The sequence below is a fragment of the Passer montanus genome, unplaced genomic scaffold (assembly GCF_014805655.1).
Source record: "Passer montanus isolate IOZ18808 unplaced genomic scaffold, ASM1480565v1 scaffold30, whole genome shotgun sequence".
Taxonomy (NCBI): Eukaryota; Metazoa; Chordata; class Aves; order Passeriformes; family Passeridae; genus Passer; species Passer montanus.
The window spans coordinates 5610548-5632490 of NW_024367708.1; the positions used below are offsets into that span (position 1 = coordinate 5610548).

Here is a 21943-nt window from a genome sequence, read left to right on the forward strand (position 1 = left end):
TCTTTAAATTGTTAAGCCACCTCCTTCCTAAAGTGACACTAACTGGCAGTGGTCTTCCCCCTAACCCTGAAATTTCTTAAACCCAGATTTCTTAGTTGGTATGTTTGATTGATAAGTGAATAGCTGTGAAGTGATATGTTTGTGAAGGGAATTAGGTGACAATGTGGGATTTGACAAGCATGCTCAGCCTTGCCTGCCTGCACACTTTTGTAGCACTACAGTTTAGATGTCTGTAAAAAGTTGGGTGGTCAATAGCAATAACAACAAGATGCCATTGGATAGTACCTGCTATCTTGTGTGGTTTTATGGAAACCTGTGGTCCTTTGAAGTTTGCAGCTGGAGTAGTCAAGTTCTTGGGGCTGTTTGGTATCACTAAGTCATGGCTGTTTGGCCTTCTGTGAAACTGCATTATCAAAGGCCATTTCACTTAGACTGCTTGAATTTCTGGTGGAAAGATCCTCTTTCCCCTTTGATAGATGCTTCATCTTCAGTGGTCAGAATGCCTTTTCTCCATTCTAGGCTCTCTGAAACAGTGATCAAACAGGGTGTTTGTACCTTTCACACTTCTAACTGGTCATGGAAATAAATCTTAAATGAGAGTGAGGGGAAGTTGTGTGGGGTTTTTTTGGTTTGTTTTTTTTTCTTTTTTTCTCATCTTTGAGCTTGCTGCACAGAATTTCTGTAAGCTGTTGGCAGTTCCTCCACGGCGCTGTGTTCTTTGGCCTTCTTGATGTATTTGAAGGACTTGTAGTGACTTCTTGTCCTTCACCCTGTCATTCTGGTTGTTTGCCAGATTTCTTCAATTTATATCATCTTTAAAAGCCTTTTTTCATGACCATCATCAAAAAGGATATTTTGAACCCACTCTTTAAAAGATGATATGACTTTGAGGTTCTACAACTTATTTTACACTCTAATCTGTTTTTAGCAAGTTCTTACATTTTTTGAATCTTTTAGAAAATTCATGTAAGCCTATCAGTAATTAAAAGATGAAAGAAAATTATATGAAATACATTTTCACAGTCAGATTCTTGATAATGAAGAAAACCTGAAGTCCTTTTTCCCATTTGCTCAAAACAGTATCATCTTAAATTGTGTTCAGATGCAGACTGGACAGACTGATAAGGAATTAACGCCATCAGTTGCTGTTGAACACAACAGTGGCGATAGAGCTTTTGGCTCAGAAGTGATGATAGATCTCCTGGCTCACAGCTTCCACCACCACTGCTCAGCGGGTGCTGGGAACGTGTGTTGGTGGAGCACCATGTCCTGCATGCCCACAAACTCCTGCAAAAGCTTTTGCTGCTTGCTGTAGTTGCCAGCACAGTACTGGTGTCAGCTGGGAACGTGTGTTGGTGGAGCACCATGTCCTGCATGCCCACAAACTCCTGCAAAAGCTTTTGCTGCTTGCTGTAGTTGCCAGCACAGTACTGGGCTAGGTAGATTACTAAAAACTGTAAGCATTTTTTATGTTGTGTCACTTGGTGCAGTCACTGCACTTGAGTTCTTACTGGGTCTGATGAGTATGATGCCGCTTGGAAAATTCAGTCTGGGCACCTCTGGTTATTATCTTTCCTCTCCACCTCCACACATCCTAAGATGTGTTTGTTTTGATTGCCTGTGAAGAAGAAACTGGTTAACTGGTCTTGGCTTTTGAGGAAAAAAATATTTTGACCTGTAAATATTTTAATTTCTAATACATTACCATTTCAGAGTTGAGTTCTGCATCACTTTGTTATGGGAGATAGGTTAGTGAAGGATTTGTTATTTATATGAAAGTCTGTTTTTGATTTTTATGTATTTGAGCTGATTTTACTTCTAATTCAGTAATGAAAAATAGAGCTTTTATGTAGAGCTATAATCAGAAATACTTCCAGATACTTTACTGCATGGATTCTTACTGATGTATGCATTGCAGACAGTTTCTTTGTATTCCAAAATGTTCCTCTCTTGACTTCTGCCATTCTGTATAGATCCAGAATGTGCTTCCCAATTGTGATTTCTTTTGTCCAGGTATTTTGCATATGATGATACGTGCTCATAAATCATATAGCAATAAGAGTTTAATAAGCACAATTTCTTTTTGTCTTGTTTTGTCTTGCAGGCACCAAGTATAGATGAAAAAGTAGATCTTCACTTTATTGCATTAGTTAATGTAGGTGGTCATCTCTATGAATTGGGTAAGAACACTTTTTATCCATTCTCTCCATTTGTTAGAAACAAATGCAAGTAGTGATGCTGTTAGCTGTCAAAGTTTCAGAGATTTTTTTGATGTTATATAGGGCTTAGGTTCTTTCTCCTGCATCTTAGGGGTCTGGGGATTTCTTTCAAACAACTGCAGCCTTCTTCTTGGTTTTTTGGGGATTTTAGAGGGGGGTTGTTTGTTTGTTTATTAGGTTTTTTTGTTTGGTTTTTTGGGGTCTTTTTGTTTTCTTTCCCTCAACTCTATCCTATTAAGATAAAATGGTACAGAATACTAGACTGCATCCAAACTTCTATGGGCATTTATAAGGACAAGAAGCAAGAAAAATGGATTAAACCTCAAAATTTCACAGGACATTTGTTATATTTATGTTCCTGAACTGCTTGTGGAAGTATTAAATTAACTGTGTGCCACTTCAGAAATGTTAGCTATATTAACAAGCAGTGTGATAATGTTTAAACTCAAATTATGTAGTCAGGATGCTAAGAGATATTAACACTGTGCAACTTGTTTGTAATAGTCTGGTATTTTTTCCTCTACTTTTTGTGGTCATTAGACAGTTAACTGTGCAACAGTACTCCTTATTTTTTTGAATACAGCTATTTTTTCCCTGTTCAGATTGTGTAGCACTTAGTTTTGCTCAGATATTCTCTAATGACTCCAATCTTAAATATGTTGCTGGGCAACTAGGTTTTCCAGCAGGCTCTTCAGAAATCCAGCAAGCAGATCAGCATTTAAAAACTGCAAGTCACTGATCTTTCCTAACATAATTTTCGCAGTATTTTATGGTGATAAGACTTTCATCTTTTGAAAATCAGCATGTAATTAAGCAATGGCCTTAACAGGTGATAAGTAATCACAACATGGGGCATAAGCAATATATAAGAAGTGCTTATGTTAGTATTAAGTTGATCTAAGGGGTATTACCAGGGATAAGTCATAACCAATAGGCACACATTTTTTGTATTTTATGATGCTGCATATCTGTCAGTGGACTAGATAAAAAAGGCAAGTACTGTAGAATGCAATAAATACTTTATGTCTCTAAATTTCAAGGCATAAGGGGTGACTTTCACTTTTTTTTGGTTGTGTGCTACTATTTCCGTGATACATTTTCATTGTCTGTTAACTTATGCTGCTTAAAAAGCAGACTGCATACTATGATGTCCATGTTTACCCATTTTCTGTAGGTGTGATGTGAGAGAAGCCCCATTTGAATTTTTCCTAAAAATAAAAAATTAGAAGGCGAAGAGGCATTTAGCTCTGCTGTACAGTGGAATGTCAATAGTACTATTTCTTTTGTTATTAAAATAACTTCTCTCTGTACTAGTGGAGGGAAGCAAAAATCCCCCAACATAAAACTAGGAAAACTGAAGGTTTTTCAATTGATTCACTGGCTTCAGAGAGTGTGGGCAGCATGTGGTCTTTGGCATGCAGAAAATGCTAAGGAAGCACATGGATATTAAATGAATATGATGTTTCTGTCATAGAAAACACATTATTTATAGACACATGAAATTAAAATGTTGTTCTGCCAATATGGACATAAAAAAGCCCCAAAATTAAGATAAACTTAGCTTGCAACAGTGCAGGGTATTCAGTTCTGTTTCCCTAGCATTTTCTAAGGGTTTTGCCTTGTATCTTCCACCATAGTAGTTACAATAATGAACAACCTCTTGTTCGTATAAATCTAAATGTTTTCTAACATCAAATCTATTTTTAGTTATGGAAAATGTGGTTTGGAAGTGTTGTCAACTTTGGTGGCATCTTTGGGGAGGGAAAAGCCTTTTACAGGGAAGACAGAGCCAAAAGTGATTTTGGTTTAGCAAATACTTAAGATACCCTGACATAAGTTTTCATACTGTTAACTCATTGCAGGTAACCTGAAGCATTTATATGAATTTCTTTTTTAAATGCTGAGAATGACAACTTTCTATTGGAAATACAAGGAAAAAAATATAAAAGAAAAATAACCATAGCAATCCTGTTTAAATGCTGTGAAAATATTTAGAGCTGTTAGGTTTGTTTGCTAATTTATTTTAAATGACAGAAATATTTTCAGTGATGCCAGACTCTTCAGAACGGTGGGTTTGCTGCTCTGGTCTGTTGTGGAGTCCCTGATCACAGCTGTCAAACACCACAGACATACAAATTTACACACAGCTGTCTGTCTGTGTAAATCCATCAAGCGTAGCTGAAATTTTTCTAGTCTACTTGAAAACCTGAAGTACTATACTAGCACTAAACCAACAGCAACTTAGAGCTTTGAAGCTTTCAAATTAAATACTGAAAAATATTTCATAATTTTGATTGGATTATTTTTTAAAAGCAACAGACTGTATATAATGATACTGGTAGAAGTAGTCAGCAGTGGAGAGACCAGGGAAACAGCTAGCTGTGTGTGAGAACTTCATGAAAAATGCGATGGCATTTTGGAAAGTGAAATACAAAAGATCTGTTTGAATAGTTTTCACTGGAGAAATGAAACTTCTATAATTTTATAAATGTGTTATTCAATCCCACTTTGTCTTTCAACAGATGGGCGCAAGCCATTTCCAATAAACCACGGGGAAACCAGCGATGATTCTTTTTTAGAGGTAGGCATAGGGAACCTTTTTAAATGGTGTTATATGAAATTCTTGATGTATTTCTACAAAATTTATAAAATAGATATATGAAAATACAAGTCTAGCTATATTTATAGTTGGATGAGGAGTACAGCAAGTGGGATGGTGAGGCCAAATTAGGTTTGAAAAGAGATACTTTGGAACACTTACGTTGTGGCTGTGGATGACAGAGTATCGTAACAAATATCATAAGGGTTGACTACAAGATCAGACTGACTTATCTTCTGTGCTTAGATTTTCATATACTCCTGCTCCTTTCAATTAGTACATCTAACAAGAAGGTAGCAGATTGAAAACATACAATTTTTCATTCTTTTTCCTTTGGTTTATAGTTTGATAGGTGTCACACTAGACAGAACTTGATTTCCTTTCTCACCCTTGCTAATAATCATTCTTCTCTATTTTCACAGCTTCTTTTGGGTGCTTCTTTGTGTCATGAGCTGAGAAATTAATTGGAAAAGGGATACACTGAGCTGGGAGGATAAACTGTCATCCCCACAGAATGATGCAAAGTTGAAGTTGAGAGAAGGCAATGCATAGATCTGAGTTTTATGATATCCAGATTGGATTAGCATTACAAAAGGAAGAAACCAGAGAAACTAAAACAAACAAAATACAAAATTATTTTATAGTTTAGTAGCATAGACTAATGTCTGTAAAGTTTGCAAATAATTTGTGCTTGCTTGGACAGGGGAAGAAATTGGATAAAGCTTTCCTTATTCCGTATGAGTCTTTTTCCTGTTTTGCTGATAACATGTGTTCTCCAGATTGCACCCTAAAGCTAGATGAAGGAATTACTTAAAATCTTTCAATTACCCCACCCAGCTTAGATTCATCTTGAAACAAAGGAAAAATTTATGAAGGCAGCAGTACTAGTTAAGGCAAACTTCAAAGATGCATTTAGAAAGTTAGGAAAGCAACACATTTGCTTGCACAAAGTAATATTCAGTAACAAAAATCATCATTGTTAAGGTCCTTCATAAAAAATTTTCTCTTTTAGGCTGCCCCTATGAGCACCGCAAGTATTCTTGAGTAGTGGTAACTCACATGAGAAATACCATTTATGTAGGTTTGTCACACTATTTAGTAAATTTTTATGGAAAAATCCATTTTGAGCATAATTTGGATAGAGCATATCTTCATATTTCGGTTGTGTTTTGTTTGGTTTTTTATATAACAAATATGATTTATACTGTTTTTAATTTTGATTTTCTTTGTACTTTTCTTTCCCCTAGGATGCAATAGAAGTTTGCAAGAAATTCATGGAACGTGACCCAGAAGAATTAAGATTTAATGCAATTGCATTGTCGGCAGCTTAAAAGCCATTTCCAGTGAGGCAACTGTATTGCAGTGTATTGTAAGAATAAAACTGTTGCCATATGTTAATAGTACAAATTTTGATACTTCCTAACATCTTGACTAATTGTAGCATACGTGGAATAAACTTTGCATTTGTCCTTGCTATATTTTGCTGCTTGTTCCTACAGCAACTTTGGGTATTTCTATACAGGCATGCATTTTGTGCAAGATTTTTATCTTGGTGGGTTTTTTCCCCTTCCTCCCCCTTAAAAGTTTTGGGACTTACTGTCTGTGATATTTCCTTGTAATAATGATGAGCTGCTTCAGAGCAGGATTTGTATCATGCACAAATAACATTCTGAGTGGAGTATGTGGTATGGTGATAGCTGAAAACTTGGAGTATGAGGCTATCTCCATCTTTTATTGATAATGGTGCAAGAATACTATAAGAACTTCTTCAAGTGACTCAAATGACAAAAACATTTTTTCAGTGCATTATTTATAAATAAATATGTGGAAAAAATAGGCAGAAAAAGGACTATTCTTATTGTTGGTGAGCACTAACATTTTAAAATTATCTTAATGTTTACATTTTGAATAAAACTTCACTTTGTTTCTCAAGTCTAATAATGTTAATAAATTGTCAAAAAACTTTAGTTAAACCAATGTTTGCTATTTATATATGTGGAAAATTTACATGGATTTTTCCCCCTGAAAAGGCACATTAAGAAATTCAAATGGTAGGACTGTGGAGGGCACACACAGGTGAATACAGCAATGTGAAGTACCTCACATATCTGAAATAAATTATAGAAAAGGGGTGCTTGTTTTAATGAAGCTTTGTTTAGCAACAACAAACAGGCTGGAGATTTTAAGACAGCCATGATAGTCATACCCTTTTCTCCCCTGTTGGAATATCTGTTGTAAGTTTGTCAGGTGGCATTACTGAATGCTATCTGATAGCCTTCCCCTGTGCCATCCCTCCCACTCCACCCACTGATCTTTAGGTACTGTTGACCAACTTCTATACCTGAATCAGTAACATTGTGGTTGTTTTGAGTTTGATCTTCTTGTTTGGTTTTGGGTTTGGGTTTGGTTTTTTAGCTAAGCAATCTTAACACTTTAGGATTCTTGTGAAGATTGGTTTGGGTTAATGTGGGTGTTTTTGACATTCCAGAAAAAATACTCCTTATTCACTCCTTTGAAGTGGAATAATTTAGGTTTGCTTCCAATCAAACCTGCTGCCAAAGGAAACTGAACCCTCCATGTCCCAGAGGGTGCTTTCATTCTCTATCAATTGTCATTGCAGGAAAAGTGAATGGGGTTATGCCAGAAGCACTCTGGCAGAGGTTTCCTTCTCTATAGAAAAGAAAAAGGCCTGTCTTATCTCTTAGGAACATCTCTTGCACTCTAAAGAAAAAGTTGGCATGTCTGTCTAAAACATGTCACCTGGAGAGTCCAGTAACAACAAGTCTGTTTTCTATAAGTGAGCGGGTTGGAAAAGCAAAGGAGAATAATAACACTAATGAGCTTCTATTTCTGAAGCTTTTGCTTTTTCACTCCAATAAAATGCAGTATGATTAAGACTTGGTTCATGTTGCCATGCTCATTAGTAAAACCTTGAAACTTGCTTTTAAATAAAAATCAGAGGCTTTAGTAACCAAACCAGCTGTGTTGTCTTCTTGCTAATATCAGCAAAATCAAATAAAGGTTGTCACCACTGAATTAGGATATTGCATATTTTAAGCTAATGGTGACTTGGAGGATTGCCTTTTAAGTAAGCCATAGTTAATACAGATAAGGGCCTTTTAGGGTAGGGGAGAGGGTGAAGAAAGAGAGGAAGTGCAGTTCAAAGCTGTTAAGCTACATCAATTATCTAGAGAAATGGTCTCATCATATATGATCTTCAGTGTTCAAAAGATTTCAGTGGGTTTAAGTAATCAATGGTGTGTCTCTCTTTCTATGCAGCTGTTTATTGCAAAATCCCTTCAGAAGTCAGAAGTGGAGCTCCTTGTTGGATACAAGGACTGACTAGACAAATTCAGGACAAAGATAATAAGGTTAGAATAGTAAATTTGGGGTGGGATTTTCTGTGGTCATGCTGAAAAATACAAGTTGAATCTTAAGTAAAACCTATAAATAAGAATTCTTAGTATTTTGGCATTTGTAGATTTGCTTAGCATCTACATAGTCTTCAAATCAGTTGTTCTGCAGGGTAAGGTTTTTTTGCTCTTTTTTCTGCTCTTTTATTTGCAGTGTTAATTTCTGGTTTATTAATACGTAAGATGGTACATTTTGAGATGCCAAAGGAAGAGTAAGGCACTAGTTTTTATGCTGAACTGTATCTGCTCACTGCATGGTCTCTTGGTAGAAGCTGTGAAAGACTGCACTGCAGAAATTCATCTTCCCCAACATGTACAGTGTAACAGCCTTCCAGAGCTTGTGAGACCATGCTTTGGCACAGGCTTTGGCTGTCTCGAAGAGAACAGGAAGTAAAGGGATCTACAAGCTGCTGGAATATCTCCATCATTGACATAACCTGTATAACATGGATAAAAAAAGTGAAGTATGAACACTTGGCTGACTTGTAAAGTCGAGCAAGGTCCTGCTTAGCAGCTGATAAACCCTGCAGACCCCATGGTGCTTGTGGCTCTGTGACGCCCCAGTGCCTGCATTGTCGCCTGAGCTGTACAAACTCTGCTTATTAGCTCAAGCTCTGTGGGAAAATAACACTGTATTTTCTGACTTGTGCAGCCCTGCCAGAGCCTCGACGCCTTTGTGTGGAGGAGTGTGGCTTGGCCATGGGCACGCAGTGCCAGGAAATCCCTCTTCAGCCTCTGCAGTCTGGGCTGGCTGTTCACACCATTTTATGGAAATGGTGTGTGTAGGAGTGAGGAGGTGATGCATGCTCTGCGCTTGCATTAATTTTAGCTGAGTGGAGCTGGTGTGCTATTAAGCACTCAGGATTGTTCAAGCTTTTTAAGTATATTAGTGCAAGTTTTCCTATGTTCTTTACAGACATTTTGTTAAGAAATCATAATTTAATAACCAGTACAATGCCCTTTCCTTTCAACTGTGGCTGCATGATTCAGTTAAGGGAAAAAGAAGAAAGTTGTTTTCTGACATTGAAATGTATGTTTTGGAAAATAGAGACTTAACAGCCCACACTTACAAAATAAATACCGTCTTTCCTTAAAGAAAGAAGCCTGCCTTGGTAGAAAATATTATTGTGTCAAATATTTGTAGAACTCTCCTTGAAGAGAATATGACGTGAGCTGTTGCTTGATTTATCCCTAGGAGCACACACATTGAAAGGGTTTATTTTTGTCTAGTAGAACAATATTACGTTTGCTACTTTTGACAGCAACAATTAGCAGTCCTATCTGGTGTATGTAATCTTTCTCTGATCTAGGACTCTGGTGACTTACATTGTTACCACAAAGGAATAATAAAACTATTTTGGTTGCTCAGGCTTACATAGATAATTTATCTGTGACAGTTGATTTAAAATTCACTTTGAGGGTGAGATTTACATGTTGAAACTTTTTATTTAGTGAGGAACTTCGACTTGAAAGTTGCTATGATCCATGCAGTCTACTTAAACACTTAATCAAATTACATGATTACTCAAATTACTTGATCTAAAACATTAACGGCTTCATTTGTAAGAAAAGCTATTTGATTTGTTACGAAGTGAAATAAAGCAACCAGAAATAAGTGAGAAATGTGATTTTTTAACATGACCTCTTTTGAAGCCTGTTTTATAGAATTCTTAGTTACTTTCTCCTGCTTAGGGACAAGCACTGTATTCTTAGATGAGGTGAAAGTCCTTAAAAACTGGAGAAAGGCTGCTGTTGTTCTCCAGAAAAATGTTTGGTAACCTCAGGTAATGCAAACTGATGTGAGCCAGCAGCAGCAGCTGATACATGTTTATTTAGACATTTTTAACCTTTGTAATCATGGATGTTAAATAGTGACATGAGAGGCTTGTTTTCTGATGTTCAGTATTGCCACTCAAGAAAAATGCAGGTTCTTCATTTGTATTTAGTCTTGTGGCTGATCTGGCTTGGAACAGGAAAAAAGGGTAAGAAAAAACCCCTCGAAATTACAGCTTTGATTATCATATTATTCCTTGCTAGCTCCATAGCATAGATGTCTCAAATCATACCATGGTGAGGAGCTAACTACATAACTTCTATACATTTGTAACTTTTAATAAAGGTCAAATATCTCCTGTGGAACTTATTTCAGCCAAAGTCACTGCATTTTCCCTCCTGAGTCTAACCCCAGCAACACTGATTTCCATATACTGCAGAAACTGATGGCTCATAGCTTCTTGGCTTGTTGATCTCCTAAAATTCTTCTCCATTCTAAGAAGGTTTTTTGTAAAACGGAAGATGCGTTCCCAAGTCAGCATCTCAGGACAAGTGAATTTGTATGCAGTACAAAAGCTGTAAGTTATCTTTTCTCAGTAGTCCTTGAAAAATTACATCTGTTCTGTCACAGGCTATAAAAGCAAAAGATATGTGCAGCAACTCAGTTTTACTTACAGAGAAGACATGGAAAGAAAAAATACTACAAAAAGTTCAAGTAGGAAAAGATCATAGAATCGTGAAGGTTGGAAAACACCTCTAAGATCATCGTGCGCAATGTTAAACTAACATTGCCATATTCACCACTAAACCATGTCCCCAAGTACCACATGCACACATTTTGAACACTTCCAGGGACTGTGAATCCCTGCATCCCTGGGCAGCTAGTTCCAATGCCTGACCATGCTTGCATTGAAGAAATTTATCCTTATATGCAATCAAAACCTCGTCTTGTGCAACACTTGAGGCCGTTTCCTCTTGTCCTGTTGCTTGTTACCTGGGAAAAGAGATTGAGCTTTATTTAAGCTCTCTGCTCCTTTCAGGCAGGAGTAGAGAGCTTAAATACAATGTCAAAATGAAAGCTAGTACTCCGAAAATCCTAAATAAACCAAAGCCAAAACACAACAACCTAATGCTGTAGGTTAGCATTACAGGAAATGGCTCTTCTCACTGATACTTTACTTTTCTGCTTAGCACCCATCCACCTCTGTATTGGAAGAAAGGATTTCACTGTGTTCAGCCAGCAAACCACCTCCCACCTGCCTCCCGTGCTTCGGTTTGCGGCAGCACAGCGTGATCCCAACCTGTCCCACGCTTGTGGTCACCGCAGTGGGCAGAGCCCAGCGCAGCTCCCACTCAGGTCCACGGTCGAGCCGTACTGAGACCGGGCTTTAGCTCTGAGCCTGGCATAGCCTGTGGAATGGAGGAGTCGCAAAAAATCTGCTGCAGTGAGCCGGGCACAGAGACACGAATGACCCAGAGCAATGGGCACTAGTGTGGGTAGTGGGAGCTAAACCAGAGTTGAGGCCAGTGGGGCTGGGGAGGGAAGCATGGAAGCCGTGTGGCTTGTAGGAAAAGCTCTCGAAACAGAGTGTGGATCTCTCATGTCTCCCGTAGCTGGGGAAAAGGCTCCTATCTTCGTTCCCAGACGGGACAACGCTGCAGAGCGTGGAGTCGCTTTCCCGGGATCGCGGCGCTGCCTGTGGCTGGCCGGGGAAGCCCCATCGGTGCGGAGCCGAGGGAGGCGGCCCGGGCTCCCGCGGCCCCGCCGGAGGGACGGAGAGAGGGAGCGAGGCGGCGGGCGCTGGGCAGTCCCGGCCGGGCGGGCCGGCAGGTGGCGGGGGCCGGGGCGGCGGGGCCGGCCCTGAAAGGTGCGATTGTCCCCAGCTATTCCTGGTATGCGCCGGGGCGGGAGCCGCCGGGGGCAGCCTGCACCGGCCGGGAGCGCGAGGGGCGCCGCGTCCCGGCGGGAGGGAGCCGCCACCGCCGGGGGCTGCGGCCCCTCCCGGCGTCCGGCTGCCCCGGGGGTCCCGGCGCTGCCACACGGCCCGCGGCGCTTCGGATTCCTGCGGCCGCGGAGCGCCGGCGAGCTCCCGGGAGGGGGAGTTCCGCGGGGAGGAGGCGGAGGGGGAGGAGACGGCGCGGGCAGCGTTAAAAGGAGGCAGCTGAATGACAGCGGCCGCTGCCGCGCCCCCGCCCCGCCGAGCGCCGGCCGCCCCCCGCTCGCTCGCTGCTGGCCATGGACGGGAGAGAGGACGCGGAGTACGACTTCCAGGAGGCGTTCGCCGAAGCCCGGCGGTGGCTGGAGGTGAGGCGTCTCTCGGTGCTGCCCGGGGCCGGGGTCCCGCCGCAGCCCCGCACGGCGCAGCGCGCTCCCGCGGGGCTGCCCCGCCGTCCCGCAGCAGCAGCTCCCGGGACGCGGCCCCAAACCTCGGTTCTTTGTCGGCAGCTGCGGACTGCTATTTTTGGAAAGTATCGTGGCAACTTGCAGAAATCTGTCTGTGCAGTATCGCCGCCGCCCCCTCCTCGCAATCCAAATTAAAGGCTGGCTTGGTTGCCCTCCTGTCGTTAAGGCTTATAATTTCTTGCCATCTTGTAAATTACTTCTGTAGCGCTTGCTCCGAGACAGTCTGAATTAAAGACACTCCTTCCTGTCTCGAAAGAGTTCAGGACAGAGAGCAACCTGAAATTAAACCTCATTTTCTTCTCTCCTATTTTTAAACATGATTGTCTGACTGCACATAGCGCTTGACGTAAATATCCGTGTTTCTGTATGATTATCCCGAGTCACACCGGTGCGGTACGTGCTAAAGCATGGGGAGAGAGGTTGTTCCTTGAGGTACCTGAGGATGACCAGGACAGCATCGGCTGATGGCTTGGAAGTTGAGAAATGTTAGGAATACTGAACAGTTTCCCTTAGAGTCGTGGTGTGCTTTTAAAGAAGAGCTTTAGAGTGCTGGTTAGATGTATTTTAACGTATTAAGCTTATTTCTTTGTACTTAGTCACTTAAGATGAAATTTAGAGCCACTATTGCTGTAACTTTGGAAGGAGGAAATATTCAAAAGAGGATGTTTGTTACTTTTTACCGCTCATCTTTAAAAGCTTGTCAAGACTTGAGTTCAGGTTTCTTTGTTTCCTCTGTAAAACAATGACATCTAGTGCTTAAAATCTATTGAGAATATTGAACTGAGCACACCAAAGGCAAGGGTATCGTAAACGACCTCCACAAGTGTCAGTTTTGTGTCCTCTGTGAATGTAGTTAATTACAGCGCTCCTGGCTTCCCCATGTGTCAATTTTGTAAGAGCCAGCTGTGAGTTTAAGTAATTAAAGCATTCCTCTCTCACGTATACCTTTCTTGCATTGCTTTCTTTAAATTGGCAAAGCTTACTTTAAAAAGCTTCATTAAGGTGATGTAATGTTGACTTTGAAAATCCTATTTTAAGGAGTTGGGGATTTGTTTTAATTATTATTAGATTTCATATTATACTGGCTGGTTGTACCATTCCTACAAAAGGTTTTGTGTCTTTGCCTGCCAGTAGCATGTGGGAGCTCTAGCAAAGTAATGTGAGTGTGTAGTGTGCACTGTTTGTGTAGGGGAAAAAACATATGCTCAGCTTCCCCCTTGCCCAGTCTAATTTGTGTGGCTGTCCTTTGATATGTGAAAGCTGTTCTTATTTTAAAGTAACTTTTAAACTTATCCCTTGGAGAAACATTTTACTGTAAAGCAAGTAATTTGCAAACCTTAAGGTATTGATAAACAGGATGCTAGGAATTCCATAATGTTAAAGGAAGATGTAAATATTTATTTCCCTATGAAATTAGGTTTGTGCTTCAGAACTGTTGTGTTTCTCTGCTCTTTACATCCAGATGGATTAAAAAGCCAAGACTAAGAATTTCCGTTGTTGTATGGAAGAGTAATGATATTTTTAGGATAATGAGGCATGTCCCAAGGTTTTGTGAGTCTCGGTGAAAGAAAGTGGTGTATACATGATAGTGAAACTTGGTGAGTCCTAATGATTAAACAATTAGTTTTGAAGATGAGGCAGATTTTCAAATATTTACAAACTTGAACTTCTGATGTTTTGGTAAGGTTTTGTGTACCAGCTTCTCCCTAACATTAGGGGAGATGAAAGCATACAGACACTAGCTACTATGTATTTAAGGGAACAAGCCAAATATCTTTGTAAACTGTTACTCTTTCCCTTTACTAATGAAAGCTTTGTTAACGTATTTCTGTATTTCAATGGAGAACTCTATGGACTCTGAGACTTAAAAAAATAACCTCCAACCTTGAAGCTGAGGGCTTTTTAGTAACAGGAATGAGCAGCTGTATTTGTCAGATCCCAAGAGGAGTAAAAAATACCCCAAAACCAAGAAAAAATGTTACCCTGTATTTTTTAAAAATTTTTTGGTGAGAGAAAACTGTGTCCTGGTCAGGTTCCTTTTCTGCCTGTTCCCAGCTGAATTCCCCATGCTGCAGGGCAGCCACTGGCTCATAGGAGCTCAAATATTCATTCCTAGTTCTTATGCTACAAAAACAAAACAAAAAACAAAAACAAACAAAAAAATCCCAACAAACCAAACCAACAACCCCCCCCAAACTAAATAATCCCCAAGCCCCCCCACCACCTGAACCCAAACATCCAAACAACCCAAACCAAAGAAGTGCAAGAGCTTGATTAAGAGTAATAACAACAAAAAATTGCATCTGATATCTGGTGTTACTTAAAGAAAGACTTTGTTCTTTAATTCAGGTTCATGTTGAGGCATATTTTATGATAATGCAGACAAGAAGTGTCTGAAGTCTTTACAGTGCAAAGACCTCTGAAAGTGTGGTCCCCAACCTCTTGTGTTTCATGTGTTGGGAGCTGGGAGGGGAAGTTTCTTGTTACAAGGGTTGGAGTCACTCAGGAAGCTGCCTGTTGAGGATGTCTACTTCTTTGGGCAAAGGAATGGTCATTTTCTGTGCAAAACTAAAGCTCTTCTCAGGTGTCCTTTCTACAGAAGCCAGCACTGTTTAGTGGTGTTGGCTTCTTGCATCTGAGACTTTTGGCACTTTCTGAGCTCTGCCTGGGGCAAGTGGTGCTGATCAAACTCACCCAGCCTTCACTTGGCACCTCAGCTGGGCAGATGGTGCATGCTGGGAATAAAACACTGGAATACCATGACTTGGCAATAGTTTTTTGAAGAAGAAAAGACCAAGGACAGACCTCATCACAGTCTACAACTTCCTTGTGAGGGGAATGGAGGGCAGACACTGACTTCTCTGTAGTGACTAGTGATGGGACCCCAGAGAATAGCATGAAGTTGTGTCAGGAAGGTTTAGTCTGGATATCGGGAAAAAGTTTTTCACCCAAAGGTGATTGTACACTGGAACAGGCTTCTCAGGGAAGTAGTCACAGCACCAAGCTTGGCAGAGTTCAAGAAATGTTGGGACAATACTCTCAGGTGTGACTCTTGAGGCCATCCTGTCCAGTGTTTGGAGTTTGACTTAATCCTTGTGGGTCTCTTCCAGCTCAGGATTTTGTCTCATTCTATGAAAGGCAGAGCTTATGTGCCAAAGCTAGAAATAGCTGGGTTAAATTGTTTTACTATGTTCTGTTCCATATTATAACTTAAGCAAGCCAAAAGCTGTTCCTCCAAACCAAAGCATTCTTCCCCCAGCTATTAAATATCCCAGACTGCCGAGTCTGTTTTCCTGCCTCAAGATGTGGGAGGGCAGTCTGCCTCTCCCTTTCTGCAATCCACCACCAAGTTCACCCTTGTGAATGGAGGGGAGACACAGTCTCTCTCTCTCCCAACACATGCTTCACTGCTTTAGGAGTGATGCCCCTTGAAGAGTTTGAGAAGAAAGAAGTGTGCACTGCTTTCTTGTAAAATGTGTCAGCTTTTGATTCTACTTCTGTGTTTTAAATGAATTCTAATATTCTGGTAAATGTCTATGGTTTGAAATTGTTTGCTAAAGCAACTTGAAACCTGACCCACCAAGTCTGTAAATCTTTAGTTAAAGTGCCTTGAGGCAAATAACGCTTGAATTTTTTCCCTCCTGAAGTAGTCAAATGTACAGATCCAGCCTGCGGGAGGGTGGCCAGCGAGCGTGTGCCTGAATGAATTGTTGGAGTGAAGCAGCAAAGCTCTAGGAAAGTGTGTGGAGCAACTTCAACAAATCCACTGAAGTGAAAAATGGCTGTTCAGCCAAGTAACTGTTAATATTGCAAATTATTACAACTCTTCTTGTGAGCTGAATTTCTTTCTCTAATAACTCCTATGGAACTGTAAGTCAGATATTCTGAGCGGTACTAATTTCATCAGAGTGTGTTGAGAGTGTCAGAATCGGGAGCCTGGAATCCTGGAGTTGTTCCTCATGCAGGGACACTGCAGCAGAAGTTCTTCCTGGTGCTAACATCATCACTCCAGTGATGATGGAGAGAGCTGTTTCACCATGAAGATTTCTATAGCAAGATAAGGTTTTTATCAATTTTAATAGACAGTAATAGCAGAAGTAAGCCCAGCTTATCTGGACGAAAACTAAAGCTACTCCTGTCTATCATGACCATTAAATAGATAGTGAAATTGCTTAATTATTTATTTTGAATGCTGATGTGTATTGACAGCTTCATGCATTATTGCATTACAGTGAATGTTGGGAATTATTTAGGGCCTTTTTTCCCTTCTTTTTCCAGGAGAAAACAAGTTTTTATATATATATGTGTGTGTGTGCACTCCCTGCCCCCACCCTCTGAAACCTACTCAGAAGATTGAAAAAGCAGATTTGCAAAGTACCTTGGTAGAAAGAGTCTGCTTGAGGATAAAACTTGAGAATCAGGACAACTTATTGAAATCTTTTGGTTTGGAACAACAGTACAGCAATCAAACGCAGGGAATGGTCTCTGACATGTGGCCACCAAATGTTTCTGTTCAGCGTTTGCATTTCTACTGTATATTTTTATGGTTTCTGCAAATGCAGCTAGAGGTCTAGCATTGATGTTTTCCCTGTATTTGCATACAGATCTTACCTCAGCAATTATTTTGTTTTGTTTCTCCCCCAAGCATGAATCTAATGCGTACAGTCTAATATGGGAAGAATAACTGTGGAGATAGAAGATTAATTTCACTGTTCAAATCCTCTTCTTGTAGGTACTTTTATTTAAGTTGAACTAAGTAGTATGAAAAAGATTTTTTTCTTAGTTCTGGGTCATGTACTCTTGGATAGTCTGTGGAGAGTCAGTCAGTATACTGTATAGTGCTAGAATAAAAGATGTATGAATGAGAAGGCAAAATCTATATATTGTGTTCCCTAAACCATGTTTAATACTGGGTAATTCTGTCAAGTCATAAAACCTGGGTGGGCTGGTTTCTGGAGAACTTCTTACAGCACAGCTGCCAAAGTCCTGGCTCACGTTTACATAAGGGGTGTAGTTAACCCTGCTTTAGGTGGATGCATCAATATTTTATTACTGTTTGTATATTCTTGACAATGAGTATTTAATGGAATAAATCTAAGTGTATCTAGTTGATGTATAAATATTAATTGATGCATAAATGTACATGTTGTGAAGCAAATACTGTGGGAATTTTTATCCTGGAAATAATATTCTCTCCATTGCCTGCAGACTATGAAAGTGCTGTGGTAAAATGCCATATAATAGGGCTAGCAACAATGTGTTAGAGAGAGAGGGTGACAGTAATACCCTTTGATCTGGCTGAACTCTTTTCTCTCTGTTTCTTTGTCCCCTTGCTTCAAGATCTCAGGAAAGGTGTCTGTAATATGTTTGAGAGAAAAATGGGATTAATTTTTGCTTGAGAGTAAAATCTATTTCCTGGTTTCTGCAAGGTGGGTTTATATATTTTCAAGTCTATTTTTGGAAATTCTAAGGGGTAATCAAAAGTCTGTCTTCACACAGTCCTGTGTGATGGGCATGCATAGCTTTGAGCTGAGTTCACAATATAGTTTCCTTTATGAAGATTCTCTTTGTAGTTTTGAGCATTGTATTAAAATTTTGCATGAAAGCAGCATCTGCAGGCACTTTGAGAAAGAATTAACTTGTTGACTGTAGAAGTGAGGATGTCTTCTATACTGGGGAAATGCATTGCAGCTTAAGGGGAACTGCAGACAATTCTGACCAGGCTTTTGTTTTCTTCCAGTCCATATTTTGTGGTTAGCAACTAGAGTTAGTTGTGGCATTACTTTTGCTGTTTTTTTTCTCCTGTCCTTTTGTTTGTTTGTTTTTTGAACAGTGTCCTGATACTTTCTGCAGTTTTGTAAGGTCAAGCATTTTTTTCTGCCCATAGTTTATGGAGAAGGTGAGATGATAATAATTTCTATTTTTAGCATGAATTTCCCCCTCCTCCCCTACTACTATGGACTCACTTTTATCAGCTTTTCTTTGTCAGGTGCTTTTTTTGGGCTAAATTTTTAAGTTATAATGAGCACTTGTGCATATTTTATGTTAGACGGTGACCTTGCTGAGCTTTGGAAAACACTTGGATTTTATTGTGTTGTAAGAACCAGATACATTCCAGCTGTTTCTTGTACCTTCCACTCCTCCACTTTCAAGTTCCTTTATCCACTCCTGCAGGATATTTTTTAAAAACAAAACAAACCCTGACCTTTTCTGCTTAACAAGACTAATATAACTCTTAACTATCATTTTCTAAACACGCATTCCAGCTACAGCAGTTTAATGAAAAACAGCATGTGCTCTCAGACCCAGTGTACTAGAAATGCTTCTGCTGGTCTAAGGTGTGTTTGACACACCTCAGTTATTATCCAAATTATCTTGGGAGGAGTGTTTTGGTTTTGCTGTTTTTCACATTTCTGAATGCTGTCAATCCAAGTGAAAATCTAAATTTAAAGAAATGTAGTGAATAATTTACTTGAAAATAGGTTATGTTGCTCTTCATGCTGTGAGCTTCTGCAAGGTGTTGTGAATTTAGCATTTATTATTAGTGCTATTTTTTTTTTCCTACAAAAAAGATGTATGGATCTGACTCACAGCATGCTAGCTTCCAATTGGATACTTAGCTGTACAACTTTCATTTGTGTTATATTGACTAGAGAAACCTACTTTCAACAGTTTTCCATTCGTGGTACAAAACATCTGGTATTACCTTGGAAGGGCATGAAGATTATAAGACTTGCTTTATGTTTTTTTGCCAGTGTTGGCACATGTTGTGCAAATGTTGGCACATTTTTTTTGGTACCAGCTCATGTGAAAGTTCTCAGTTTTGTTTCTGGATGTGATTCAGCTTTCAGTTGTTACTATTAGAAAAGAACACAATATACTAACTTTGGGAAATAGTTATTACTGTGTTGGCCAGAAAAGTCAAAATCCTTGTAATGTATCACAGATTTAAAGGAGTTAGTGTAGCTGAGGTCAGTTCAGCTAGCACAAACAGTGAAATCTGTTGTTTGGGCCAAGCTGTCCTCCTACAGTAGATCCCAGGACAATGTGGTTTTGTGTTAGTGCTGAGATGTTATCCCAGCAGGGTGTCATTGAAACTCCTGTGTTTGGCCTGCGCTTCCCCTGCCTCCTTTTGCTGTGTCAGTGGTGTTTGTGTGATGCTCTGGTGAGTTGGCTCAGGGGAAAATCAGAGCGTTTTGTGGTATTTGCTTGGCTCCTGAAAGGCAAAAAGGGCACCAGTGCTCCAGCCAGGGAAGAGGTAGTGTTGATGGAGGCGGCCTTTGGGTAGCAGCTTGCTGTTGGGTTGCAGCTGACCAGTGGGATGAAGCAAGGCAGACACCTGAACTCAGACAAGCCACCTCTTTCCCTGGAGGTTTCTCGAGTCACCTGCTTCTGCCCATTGCCTGGTTCTCTTCCTGACATGACTCAGAAGATCTTTGCTAGGTGCCCAGGGTCAAGGTATAAGCTAGACACCTGGATTAGGGAGGCTGGCTTCCAGCCAGCCATAACTCCTTCAGGATGAATTTCATAAGGTTTATAAATACAGTTGGAGCTGTTTTAAATAGAAACTCTGCCAGGCATTTCTGAGCCAAAGCATTTGATATGCTTATGCACTGACTTGTACTATGGAAGAAGCAGTCCTTGTGTCTCACTAAGGCTATGTTGGGAGATGGTCAATCAGAGGTATTGGGATATCTTGCCCAGCAGTTCTGCAGTCATCATCACCTGCCCTTCACAGGGGCAATCTAATCCCAAACCCCATTTCCAGTGTTATTTGTAAATTCTTTCCTGGAATTGCTTTATTGACCCTGCTATTTGTTATTTATTACTATTTCCTTCAGGAAGGAATTTGAGAAGTCTAGTTTCTGGAGTTTGATCTGAGATTTTGTGTGGTCAAATGACCACACCAGCTAATATATCAAGATGTGATAAAGAACAGAAACAAGTGTAGGATGTTTTTTCTTCTTACTTTAAGGAAGTGGGTGAAAAACCAGCCAGTACGCCATGGGGCTCCAACATGCCTTTTGTAAAGCCAGTGTCAGAATTTGGGGATGCTGGAAGAGGTGGATGGGTGCACCATGTCAAGTTTTTCTGCCAGTGGTAACCACATAGGCTGGGTCAGTTGTGGCAGTACTGTGTCATTTGCTGATGCCTCCAAAAATAAGTATCCTACTTCTATTAATTAGTATCTGCTTAGCACTGAAAGAAGCAGAATGTTAGACTTGAGGACCTTTAAAAATCTTTTTCAGCCTTAATGATTCAGTGAAGCCAGATGCCAGAGTGGTTGTGGAGGAGGGAAAAATAAAGATCCAGGTTTGACACTAATTGGAGGAGTTTTGTAACATTACCTTTTGCACTGCCTTGAAATACTTCTTTGGAAACTATTTAAGATTAGGTGAAGCAGGGGACAAAGGCATTACTGCATTTTTGACCTAGGAAAAACCTTTTCTTCCTTGTGTCACCATGCTCTCTTTGCCTAAATGGTGCCATTGACACTTGATGCACCTGAAAATGTAATCCTAGATCAAACAGGGCAAGATGTTTGGTTGCAGGTTCTTTTGCAAATAGAGGGGTTGTAAAAAAGTGGCATTGACTGTCTTAACTAATTACAAGAGTCTCACCTTTGTGTATATGTGTGTATGGGGGTGATGGTTTTGGTTTGTTGGTTTTTTTTGAATGTCAGGTGGGCATCTTCATTTTGAGTTCTCAACATTCAATAAAAAGGCTGCTTGTAGTTGATCTTATTCAGACAGAATGGAAATGGAGTGAGGATGAAGGAGTGAGCTCCAGGTACAGATGGATATCTTTCACAGACATTTGCCTGATGCTGTGGAGGCAAAAAAAAATCCCTGATATAATAAACATCAACTCGATGATTATTCAAGAGGGTATTGCTTCACAGCTACAAGTCTTACGTGTGGATGAAATTTTCAAAGCCAAATCGCCATTAAAATGCACAGACTGGGTTGCTCACTAATGACCTAGCTTTCATGTGTCTGATAAAATCCCAAAGTCCTCTGTGACTTTGGGGTAGGTCTGGCCAAGTGATCTCAGACTCCAGGAAGGTCTGCATGTCAGGTGTCAGTGGAATAGGGCTGGGAGCTGTGCACTCTGAAGAAATGACAGAGAAGAGAGGCTTGGAAAGGAACGAGGAGACATGTGCACCTGAAGTTATTTGTAAATAACTACTTTTTCCTTCATTAATTTCTTACCTTGTAAGTATTTAAATTGTGAAATTTCATAGAATGTGCCAACTTTTTCAATCTGTTGTTTTCTGGGTTTTTTTGCATTTGTTTTGCATTTAGCCATTTAAAAGATTGGGAGAATGCAGTCTCAGACTATTCTAAATTTCTGAATGTGTTACTACACTTATTTTAATTTTTTCACATATTTTAAAATTAGTATCTCATCTACTTTACTTACAATGGAACACGGAAGCCTATTGTTATACCTGACTAAAAAATGCTTATGTTCATGTTTATGTTTCCTTTTTTGTTTTCTTCCCTTTCTTACCTCCACAGCTAAGAATTTCTAA

The 21943-nt window shown here is 40.0% G+C and overlaps 2 protein-coding genes across 21 annotated transcripts in view; both read left to right on the forward strand.

Moving 5' to 3' along the window:
• Positions 1-7794, forward strand: part of UCHL3 (ubiquitin C-terminal hydrolase L3) — a 43178-nt gene extending 35384 nt beyond the window's left edge. Inside the window, exons 7-9 of the mRNA XM_039714636.1 lie at positions 2105-2180; positions 4742-4800; positions 6066-7794. Coding sequence (XP_039570570.1) covers positions 2105-2180; positions 4742-4800; positions 6066-6149 — 219 coding nt within the window. The 3' untranslated portion in view covers positions 6150-7794. The remainder of the gene's footprint in view (positions 1-2104; positions 2181-4741; positions 4801-6065) is intronic.
• Positions 7795-11951: 4157 nt separating this feature from the next.
• Positions 11952-21943, forward strand: part of LMO7 (LIM domain 7) — a 132363-nt gene continuing 122371 nt past the window's right edge. For 4 of the 20 annotated variants that reach the window (XM_039714584.1, XM_039714576.1, XM_039714578.1 and 1 more), the window contains exon 1: positions 11956-12309. In XM_039714584.1, coding sequence (XP_039570518.1) covers positions 12241-12309 — 69 coding nt within the window. In that variant the 5' untranslated portion in view covers positions 11956-12240. Of the gene's footprint in view, positions 12310-21943 lie in introns of all 20 variants that reach the window. The other 16 variants (XM_039714574.1, XM_039714577.1, XM_039714575.1 and 13 more) reach the window with 10 other exon arrangements.